The 12,020-nt window shown below is 43.1% G+C and overlaps 1 protein-coding gene across 7 annotated transcripts in view; it reads right to left on the bottom strand.

Moving 5' to 3' along the window:
• EBF1 (EBF transcription factor 1) overlaps positions 1-12,020 on the bottom strand; it is a 419,723-nt gene that overhangs the window by 145,458 nt on the left and 262,245 nt on the right. For all 7 annotated transcript variants that reach the window (XM_055429599.2, XM_088838533.1, XM_088838534.1 and 4 more), the window contains exon 7: positions 5,371-5,452. In XM_055429599.2, coding sequence (XP_055285574.1) covers positions 5,371-5,452 — 82 coding nt within the window. The remainder of the gene's footprint in view (positions 1-5,370; positions 5,453-12,020) is intronic.

The following is a 12,020-nucleotide window of genomic DNA, read 5'->3' as shown; positions in this document are numbered from 1 at the left end:
ACCAGGTCAATAAATACTACTGAGAGCAGGCGTGCATGCATAAACAAGCATATCTCGCATTATGTTCACATGTAGTTACAGATCTAACATTTACACACAGATACAGATTTACAGCCTATGGAAAACTTTGTTAAGGCAATAAGATGGATTTGGCAATTTACTTCCCAGTTTTCCAGGTATTACGGTATCTACCGTGATGACAGCTTGTAGCCAGTTCTTGTTCTCCCCTCACCTCCCCGCTCTGCCAGCCCCAACAAGGGAAGCTATTGATAAGGATTTAAATCTTAAGCTTGAATTGTCTAGCTCCCGTCAGTTAAAAACCAGACCCGTGACATGGTTTTAACACAGTCCTTTGACATTAGCATCTTTTTAGTGTCAAGATGAAGAAACAGGCTCATTTAGTCACAGGGAAATTCTCCCCGTCAGGAGAGAGCTGTCTCCATCCGCCGCCTTCCCTCCTGCTCTCTTTCTCCCGTCGCCCCCACACCCACAGAACTGAATGAAGCCTGTATCCACTGTTGTATTTAAGCAAGTTTGTTACCCTAACCACAGCCTGGGGATTTCAAAAGAAAACATCAATTATAAGCTTAAAAATAAAAAGATTGTACCAAATTCTCCACAAGGCTTATTCCATACTGCCTGAAACTATGAATACAGCCGGGCTCTGCAGAAAGTGATGAATTTCTCAAAAACGCTAAGGTCACACTAATTGACATGACCTGTGTAATTAAGCAGTCTCTGTTTACACACTAGAAGCTCAGCTGCTGTGAGGCTGAGTTTGCTTGACAGAATGTCTTTACATGTCAAGAGATCAACAACCTTTCTCATGTCCTCCTCAGTCACCTACACAGGCCCCGACTGCTGTTCAGAGGAGACGCACTCTGGCCTGGCTGCATGAAAATCAGCAGGCCTGGGGAGCGGGGCAAGAGAGAAAGTGGCATCCCTAACAGGTAGGGGGAACCCCCTGGACAGGCAGGAGGGCGTGCCTTCACTCAGACGTCCCTGGGCCTTGGGCGTTCAGTGTCACTGGGAAAAGCCACGTTGAGATGTAAAGAGGAGAAGGGAGTCTTCCCATGCTAACATGACACTCTCTCACTCCCCTCAGAGGCAACAGTGACATCAACATATTTGAAACCAGCTTTCCAATTAGTGTGCTATGAGAAAAATGAGGAAAATCATATGTTTGCTCATGGGAAACCTTCTACCAGTGCTTCAAGGACTCATCTCTGCCAGGCAGCACAGCTGCACAGAAGACTCCTCCTCCCCATTTTGGTTTAGTCCTAAGAGCTGGGAAAGTCAATATGATTTCCAAATGAGTGCTCCGACACATCAGGGGCTCCTGGATTCAGGCTTCAGTTGTTGAAGGGTCTTTCTTGCCCTGGAGAACTGGCCAAAGCCTCTACCAATTAGGTGAAGCTCAGGAAGTCTTCAGAGCAATAACCTCTTTCTCTAAAGTTCACATGAGTAAACACTGACCAGCACTGTGGCTATAAACAGAAACAGTGCTCAAGTTTTTCCCCTTCCGCACAACTCCACGTTCTGCTTAACGAGATATATTGGAATCCCAGTGTTCTTCAGGCAGCTGGCATCCTTAGGTTCTATTCTGGGCAAACACCCTTTTGAACACCGTTCCTTGACTTCCCTGGGATTCTAATACTAGTCACAGGCACCCACTGGGCTCCCAGATGTAGAGAGACCTCCTTACTGCCTCACTACATATCTGCCTAAAGGCTGTGGACAAGTTCTTTACTGTTGCACCACATTAGAGAACATCCGGGTCAGACAGACCGGGTTGAATCATTGCCTCAGGACTTAGTAGGTGTGTGACTTTGGGCAAACTGCTTAACTTTCCTAAACTTCACGTACCTCATTTGTAAAGTGGAAGTAATTCCTATTTACATGACCCTAATTCCTATTTTGGAGAAGGAAACGGTAACCCACTCCAGTATTCTTGCCTGGAGAATCCCATGGACGGAGAAGCCTGGTAGGCTACAGGCCACGGGGTCGCAAAGAGTCGGACACGACTGAGCGACGGAAAGGAAGGAAGGAAGGAAGGAATTCCTATTTGGATGTGTTGTGAAGATACATATGGTAACTCATATAAAATACTTAGCACAAAACTGCTCACATAAGTACACCATAACTGTTAGCTTCATCATCATCATCATTACAGACAGTGTCCATAGGTGTATATCAAGATACATACATGGACTCATATATTTATACATATAAATATGAATGCAGACCCAAATATAAATGGTCATCTCCGTAGCACTCAATACAGTTAGAAATGAACCAAGACAAGGAACATAAGAAGAAAAGCAAGCTTGAGGCAGAGGCCCACACAAAAAATGAGGCTGACAATGGTGTTTAGGGCTCATTGAGTTGCAGCTGCTAGATATATCCAACAATGCATAAGACCATGTGCTAACTGTGTAAATGTGATGATTCACGAAATACGCAAACGTACACAAACACAAAATAAAATGTCAGTGCTCATTCTGCCACAGGCTCCCTCTTTCCTCTCCCAGTAAGAAGTAGGTGATGGGAATAAAGCGGGTTAAATTAAAGCTCCAATAAGGACTCTGTCATTGCTAACAGAGACAGAGCTCTTCTTTGACACAAAGACTGACTCTGTAGTGGTCAAGGTAGCAGCCCCTACTGGAAAAGGTCCACCTACTTTAGGATCAGTTGGAGAATACTGAGAAAGAGCACTGTCAAGGCTGGACCTTGTGTTGGGCAACTTTCAAGTGTAATCAAAGGGTGCACTCTTTGGGACAGTAGCACTGCCAGCAGGAGAGTATGTCAGAGGTCATCAGGTATGGGACTAAACCAGTGATTCCCAAGCAGGGGCAATTGTGCATCCCCTTCCCCATAAGTGACATTTGTCAATGTCTGGAGACATTTTGGTGTCTCTCATGACTGCAAGGGGTGGAGGATGGTTTCTCTACTGGTATCTGGTGGGTAAAGGCCAGTGATTCTGGCTAAAAATCCTTTGACACACAGAACAAATCCACCTCCCTCCCAACAAAGGCTTATTCAGTCTAAAGTGTCATTTCTGCCCAGGCTGAGAAACCCTGTGCTCAACTAATGGCCAGATTTAGTTTATAGCAAATATTTTCTTTAAAATCGTACATTTATATTTTATCTTTGGCAAATTGGTTATGCTTTCAAAGTACAGTCCTTTGTGAAATAAGAAGAATCATCATTTTTACTCCATTTTACAGTAGAGGAAATTGAGGTTTTGCGGAAATCTAACTCATGCCTCCTTGTCTCAACAGCCCTTCTACTCAACAAAGAATAACTACTTTGTCTACAAAAATAAAGCTTTCTAGACACTCTCAAAAATAACAGCCTGAGTTGGTTCTCATCTCATCCAAAAGCTATATTCCTATAATTCAAAGCTTTCAGACATTTCACTAGCAGGTCCTGCAAGGGAAAATAAGGCCCCTGAAGTCTTACACACACTCTCTTTTAGATTCCGAACATCACTGAAGACCATCTCTAACTCTGCCACTCTGTGAAGCCAGCCAAGTCGATCCTAGTATTCATAAGGCATCACACATGTCTAGACACATTTATTATATGTCATGAATTGGTTAATGTCTGGACATGTCTTGTTCCTAACCCAAGCTTGGTCAAAGGAGATACCTGGCCCATTTCAAGGCCAAGGTAAGTGACAACACAGTTTATACAAAACTCATTCTCACATTTTAAGACACTTAGCAACACATATTTAACAGCATCACATGTTGCACCAGCAAAGATGCTCCAACTCAACACAAAAATGTCCTGGGTAGGAATGAGAGCACCCAAGTCTGCCCACTTGGTCAGAAGCTCCCCAGGAGAGACAACTTCCAGGACACTAGGCATCTAAGGATTCTCCCCATTCATCTGTCAGGACAAAAGGCAGCAAGCCCAAATGATTTCCAGAACTGCTTCAGAATCTCAGGAGCAGGGGTCTTCTTTCTACTGAATTTGTTCTTTTTTGAGACTAAGTCTCACCTATTAAAAAAATAATTATCTTGGAGACTAAGAGATCCTCACATCCAAAAATTAATGCCCAGAATCATCCCTTCCTTTTCTCCCATCAGAGAATGTGCAGAGAAAATTTGTCCAGATCCTCTCAGAGATCCTATATTTCAATCTACACTTAAAGCAGACTAACTCCACCTAAGAACATACCTTAAACTCCAAGATATTTTCACCGACAGACCACATGGGCATCCATATATGGATGCATCATTACTCTGGTGAAGCAACTAGCATTGACCAAATGAGTCAGTCATAAAATTAGACGGAGAGCAACATAAGGGTCTAGAACCCTGCTACTCCAAGTGTGGTCCATGGCTTTGCCCATCACTTGGGAGCTTGTTAGAAAGGTAGAATTTCAGGTCCACCGCAGACCTCAATTAGCAGTTTAACGAGATCCCCAGAGGATTTTCGGCACTTTAGAGTTTGAGAAGCACGTACCTAGAGTTTAGCAACCTTTCCTAAAGCCTAACCACCATCCTGTGTTTTGGAAGTTAACAAATGTATTTTCACATATTTTTCCTTTAGTAAATGTATAATTATATGAGGTTAACATACCACTAAGACTTTAAATGGAGGCGGATCTGACTGATGCTTGAAAACATTTACATGGGCTGAACAAGGACATTTCTCAAACACACTGAATGTCACCCATATTGCCCTACACCCTGCTTCTTCAGAGATCCACTCTTAATAAGATAATTACTAATAATCTCCAAGATTGGAAAAGGAAAACAAGAGAAAGGAAGGAGGAAAGTGACGTAATTCCAAAACAGCACAAAGCTCCTATTGACCAGTTTTCTACCTGTAGAACTTCAGGCAAAGACTTCATCGTTTGTACGTGCTTCACATAACCTGCAGTGGTTTAAGCTAATGGTCCCCAACATTTTTGGCACCAGGTACCAGTTTCATGGAAGACAAATTTTCCATGGACAGGGTGAGCAGGGGGTGGTTTCAGGATGATTCAAACACATAACATTTATTGTGCACTTTATTTCTATTATTATTATATCAGCTCCACCTCCGATCATCTGGCATTAGATCCTGGAGGTTGGGGACCCCTGGTTTAGGCCTATGAGTCCATTCAGGAAGCCAGACGAGGTTCAAAGGGTACCACTGCCTCAACCACTGAACGCAGGTGGCTCAGTCCTAATCCTTCTCTAATTAAAACAACAACTTCTAAAGAAAAGACACCCAGGGACCCAAACTCACCTGCTTGTCAACTCTGGGAAAACAATGATACAATGATACTCTGGATTTTCTCCACCTAAGACTTCTTTTACCCTGTCCTGATACTCATGTCATTATTCAGGTATAAGAAGGACAAGACAGACCCACCTGGAATCTCCGCATGTCACGTGGGTTTCCCGCATTCTTTAGGCAATTTTGGTTACATTTGAGGAAAAATTTCAAGAAGAACCTGTGAAGAAACAAATTACCATGTTTAGCATTTCAGTCCTCCACAGAAGGGGAAAAAAAGTAGTAAGTCACTTCTGAGCTGTGCATTCTATTCTCTGGGCATTTTCTGAAACATTCAGAATGACGTTAGAGCCAGTATTTGGTTTAAAGCTTTAGTCTTCGTTTCACACCCAAGTTAGACGTTCTGTATGAAGAGAATGCTCTCCATGGTGCCAACAGATCTCACAGAAGAATTAAGCCCCCAAGGAAGTATTTTCACTCATAGAGAGGGTAAGTTTTCCCTATAATTTAAGGCAGGTTCCAATTGGAGATAATTGCCTGAGAATTACTCATGGTCCCCAACAACAACATGTAATTTAAGCCCCGTAAATTCACAGATGATGAACCAGCAAAATACATGCTGGATGAATATAAGGACATGGTAAACACTTTTTATCCGAGCATCTCCAAGTAAAACACTCTGATTAGGAGTGCTTATGAGAAGATTCACATACTGACTAAAGTCCATTGATTTCTTGAACATGAAAGTGAAAGTGAAGTTGCTCGGTCGTGTCCAACTCTTTGTGACCCCATGGAAGGTAGCCCGCCAGGCTCCTCTGTCCACGGGGATTCTCCAGGCAAGAATACTGGAGTGGGTTGCCATTTCCTTCTCCAGGGGATCTTCCCAACCCAGGGATCAAACCTGGGTCTCCTGCATTGCAGGCAGACTCTTTACCCTTTGAGCCAGCAGGGAAGCCCAAGTAAAACATTCTGATTAGGAGTGCTTATGAGAAGATTCACATACTGACTAAAGTCCATTGATTTCTTGAATATATCCCATATGTTTTCCTTACATGCCAGCTATAGACAAAAGCTATTTGTGATGGAAGAAGGAATGTCCTGCTTCACAGCCACCTTGATCTCTGAATTGATTCCATAATGAGATCCATGGGTTTACTCTCTAGGGTGACCAAAGGTCTCAATTTGCCAGGAACTATACTAGTTTACACCAGCTGTATTATTATATGTGTGAATAGTTCAAACCAGTCAATCTTAAAGGAAATCAACCCTGAATATTCATTGGAAGGACTAATGCTGAAACTGAAGCTCTAATACTTTGGCCACCTGATGAGAAGAGCCAACTCACTGGAAAAGACCCTGATGCTAGGGAAGACTGAAGGCAGAAGAGGAAGGGAATGACAGAGGATGAGATGGCTGGATGGTTCAATGAGTTTGAGCAAACTCTGGGAGATAGTGAAGGACAGGGAAGTCTGGAGTGTTGCAGCCCATGGGGTCGCAAAAGAGTTTGAGCTACTGAGCAACAACAACAAAATGAACCGTACCCACTTTAACGTTTAAAAGTGTTCTGCACTGGGTGATAAATTAGATGAGTTATTTCTACCTTTCTGTGAATCAGGAGAGTTATTTCTATATTTCTTAGGTGGGAGTTGTTGAAGTTCATCATGGAAAGGCAGCATGATCAAAAGTGTCCAATTAGGGCATTCTTGTTAGTTACCTACAGTTAAACCTCTCCATCCACCTATTAATATGTTTGGGGAAAGAAGCATTTTAAAAGATGCTGAAAGTTCTTCATTCCTTTTTACTTTAGGGATGTGGATTTCAGGCCCACTTTCCCAAAATATTACAATGCATTAAAATGTTGCTCAGTTAAATTCTCATAGGAATTTTCCTGTCGTCACCTTTTCCCAATTTCAAGTCTACACTGCAGTAAAATTCCTACTTCAATACACATAATTTGTGAGGAACTATCAAGCTGGGATGTCTGGATTTAGCTCTGAGTATAAAGTCTATCAACCAAATAGCACCTCTATAATGAGAGCACAGCACAAAGAAGCTCCAAATTCAGCCAATTTCTGAAAACCAGACTGAGCAATGTCCCAACAGAATCTCTTCCTCCCCGGTCTCTTAGACTCTGCCAAGAGGGAAGTATGGCATGGGAATAACTCTTTGAAGAGAGACAATGACTTTGTCAACCCCCAAAATAACATTTTAAAATGTAAACGTCTTCCTGAAACAGCTCTTTCGACATCATGCAACGTTCAACTGTCCATCAGTAAGACCTGGCTTCTGGACAATCCTTCATCCCTACTTCCAGGTTCTCTTCACAGAGGCCAAAGTTTATCAACTTTTCTGAACAAGATAAATGACTCATGGCACACTGCTGAGCCCAGCTGTGTAAAATAAAATCCTGCTCAAAGAGCAGCACTGGCTCATTGGCCAGTGCAGACTCCTGGACACATTCAGTAGGGGAGTCTGGGGGACAGGAGAGGGGTTTGAGGGAGTGGTCACAATCCTAAGCGCCTCTGCACTGTCCCCTCCCTCTGAACTCTCAGACAGCAAGTGCTGGGAGCCCTAGCGATCACACCTTACTGTCGGAAACTGTCTTGATGTGGTGGAGGTCAGGGATAGTGAGTCTGCCATCTTGACCGGGCTCAAGCTTACATCCAAAGACACCCAAAGTGTGAAAACTGGCTGCTTCTTTCAAGCACAGCTGGTTGGAAGAGAATATTTAAAAGCCACACAAACCCCAGGACAGGGCTGATTATCACTAAATTGACAGTAAGATTCGGCTTGGGATGATAGAAAAGCCATGACCCTTAAAAATATTCAGAATGAGATTCCTATCAAACTCTGACAGATACTGCTGTGTGACTTGATAAAGAGCTGAACTTCTCTGCACCACACTTCTTACCTAGAATTTGGGTATAATACCAGTCCCTACCATAGAAGGGGACTATGAAAATTAACCGCAGCGACACACAGTGTCTGGAACATGGTACACACAGTGATGGTGGCTGTCATAATAATAATCTCTTTCATATATTAGGTGCTTACTTTGTGTTCAGAAAGCTGAGAACTTCAAATATATTTTCCCATTCAAGCCTCCTAAATAACCTCTACTATTAATCCCATTTTATTGATGAGGAAACTGAGGTTCAGAGAACATAAATAAGTTGCCCAAAGGTTATTAAACGTGGATCAACTCAACTTTGCACAGTGCTTTTAACCACTGTGCTACAGTAGTTTTAATAAGTGCATTGTTGACATTAATGCTAACTGTACCATTGACAGCAACTGTACCACAATGGCAACTGCACAAATAAGAGTAATCATAAGAGTAATTATTAGTACAATTGTTTCCACACCGGCAACCTGAACATTGTGGAGGGAGACATCGCTGCCATTCTCCATCCAGTGGGCACCCCACTCCCACACCTACTTCTCCAGGACTGATAGATAATATTCGCCACCTGTGTATGTTTAAAGCCATTTGAGCCAGACCCGACAGCCAGATTCAGGTTGTGTTGGAAGGAGCTGTCAGCACACCCTCTGACATCTTCAAGTCAGACAACTGCTAGCCACCATGAGGGGGTCCATCTGGTGCCAAAATAGATTTTGAAAGGCAGGCAAACAGGACGTTAGCTCTGCCAGAGAAACAGAATCAAGGGAGCAGGGGATCTTCTGCCTCGGCGATGAGCCGGGCGAGGCGCCTGTCACCAGCCCATCGTTAGCACAAAAGCTATGCTGGGCACAAACCAGATCCCCGTTACCCTAAGCTGCCCTGTCACTTGGCACGCTGGCGGCATCTTCTGCCCGCCCTCTCGACAGCGGATCCCTAGCTGAAACTGAAGGCTTGACCATCTGTTGTGGGGAAGAGACAGCGTCAACTGGTGCCTGAGGCCTCACACAAGCCCTTATGTGGCAAAGACACTCGGAAGGGCCAGTTCTGTTGGAGAAAGCCAGCCCTACCCCAGGGGGAGCATCAGGAATTCTTTCAAAGTTTTCCCCCAAGTAGATGCCAAATGTCTGACCCTTTCGGATCACACTTCCTTAAAGGAACTGCAAGGAGTTAGAAGCAGGAGTTAGAAATATCCCCACCAAAAGATGGAGTTAGATGTGGCACACAATTTTTTTTTTTTTTGGCAGGGGTGTTTATCAGGCTGTTTTGAAGGCATCTGTAAACCTGGGGACACGTGCACATCTGCTGGTCTGCAGAGAAGGTATCAGATTCCAAGGAGGAGGGGGGCTTTGAACAAAGCGGAGGTTAGCGTAACTCAAAACCACACTTTTGTCTACCAAATTACCACATTTTGTGTGGCGGGTGTGTTTGATAAAGTTGTTGTCAGGGAGAAAGAGTGCGCAGCCTTATCCCAACCGTGGGAAACTGACCCAAGGCAAGACAAAGCCCCCATTGACCCCTCAGCGTTTCAGAAGTCCATAAACTACAGGAAACAGCCCAAGAAGGACCCAACTCCAGGCATTTTTTTTTTTTTTTGGATGGGGGAAGGAGTGGCAAGAAACCTGACACCTTTCCATTAACTTTCAATACAAATAATATCTTGTGTTCATACAGTGTTACATTATTCAAAACATTTCTACCCTCAAAATCTCACTGAATCCTCACAGAAGTCCTACAATTAGGCAGGTCAGGAATGCTCAGCCCATGTGCAAGGCAAAGAAAACAAAACAACTAATATTCAATAAAATTAAGATATTTATTGAAAGACAAATCTAAATAATACCCTATATATTGGCCCAAAGGACTCACTAATGTATGAATTATCTCTGTGGATTACAGGACTTTACAAGTGACCTAAACCAACATTAGGTCTACCTTCTTCACCACGTACGTGGGTAAATTGAGAGGTCAGAAACATGACAACACTCACAGAGTTACAGTCGTTCTGAGAGCTAAAACTATTAATCCACTTGTCTCGACTTCTAACTGCATGATTTTTCAAATATAGTGTTAGTTTTTCAAAAGCCAACCCAATAAGAGCTTAACACTGGCGATACTGCATCTTGCAGTCTATTACTTTCATTATGAAAGGCTTTTCTGGTGGCTTAGTGGTAAGGAGTCTGCCTGCAATGCAGGAGAGCTGCAGAAGACATGGGTTTGATCCTGGGTTGGGAAGATTCCCTGGAGGAGGAAATGGCAACTCGCTCCAGTATTCTGGACTAGAGAATCCCATGAACAGAGGAGCCTGGCAGGTTACAGTCCATAGGGTCGCAAAGAGTTGGACATGAGTAAGCAACTGAGTACACACATACACACACCTCCATTAGGAAAGTGACAGTCATAAAACCCAAAGCGACACTCTAATAGAAGTTGTGTTTAGGTTCACCAATGAGGCTAATGTATGACATTACCCTCACTGAACATTACTGAGCTGACCACACATATTTGTAGAACATAACTGCTTATTCAATGATTTCCCTGTATCACATTTTACCAACCAATAGATATTCAGTATAAGGAGTAGTTTCCATGTGACAAGCACAGTGCTAGATACCAAAGGTACCACTAGGCACCCCCAAAAGGAAAGTTATTAGTCAAGAGGATAGGCCCCACCCATATAAGGATGTAAAATAACAAAAAATCATCTCTGTATACCAGTACATGGCACAGGACTCAGAACCAATAGTTTTCTGGTAAATATTTACACAGCTAAACAGAATCCCCAACATCCCAAGGGTAGAAATAGGGCCATTTTATGATGAAGACAGCAGTAGAGTACTCTGGACAGGTGCTTGGGTTAAAGATAAGATGCTGCTGCTGCTAAGTCACTTCAGTCGTGTCCGACTCTGTGTGACCCCATAGATGGCAGCCCACCAGGCTCCCCTGTCCCTCGGATTCTCCAGGCAAGAACACTGGAGTGGGTTGCCATTTCCTTCTCCAATGTGTGAAAGTGAAAAGTGAAAGTGAAGTCGCTCAGTCACGTCCAATCCTCAGTGACCCCATGGACTGCAGCCTTCCAGGCTCCTCCATCCATGGGATTTTCCAGGCAAGAGTACTGGAGTTGGGTGCCATTGCCTAGGCAAATTTCTACAATTCCCTGAGCCTCAGTGGCTGCAATAAAACATGAGTATAACAGTACCATCCCTTCCAGCCACATGGTGTGACTTTCATCATAATCCTACCTCTACTCTTTAATTAATTGTGCTACTTTAGAAAAGTTATTTAACCTCTCTGTGCCTCATCTGTAAAATGGGGGCAACAAAATCCTACTTCAGAGGGTTACTGAGAATTCAATGAGTAATATATGTAGAGTGTTAGAACCTGGCATAGAAGGATAAATAATTCTTTCTATCATCAACTGCTCTAATGTTCAGCGATACTGAAATTTTTCAGGTACAGAAAGTATTCTCTCTTTCAATGTTAAGGTTAAGAAAGAAAGCAAAGATCTATGTAACTGACAAGAACTATAGGTTTCACTGAATGACCTACAAAAAAGAAAAAAAAGAAAGAAAGAAATGAAAGACAGGTAATAATGACTAAAGTAGCTCTTTCCAAAGGCCAAGACATGAAGGGGAGGAAAGGTAGCAGCTTAATTCATAGAGGGGTCTAGCTAGTCACAACTGAAGGGCACACACAGTAAAACCATCCATTAGGCAAATCATCCATTAGGCAACAGCTTGTACATCATTAATTATTATGCAAAGCACTGCGATAGATCTGGGCTGAGAAGGTTGAGTTTTCATCACCACCACCCAAATTCTGAAAAATCACGTTTGGATGTTTTCAGCTGCTCTCATAATGTCCAGGCTGGAAAAGAAAAGCATCAGGG

This window comes from Moschus berezovskii, chromosome 8 (assembly GCF_049115385.1).
Source record: "Moschus berezovskii isolate FMDL1 chromosome 8, NW_MosBer_1.0, whole genome shotgun sequence".
Taxonomy (NCBI): Eukaryota; Metazoa; Chordata; class Mammalia; order Artiodactyla; family Moschidae; genus Moschus; species Moschus berezovskii.
This window is presented reverse-complemented; position numbering and strand designations above follow the sequence as displayed.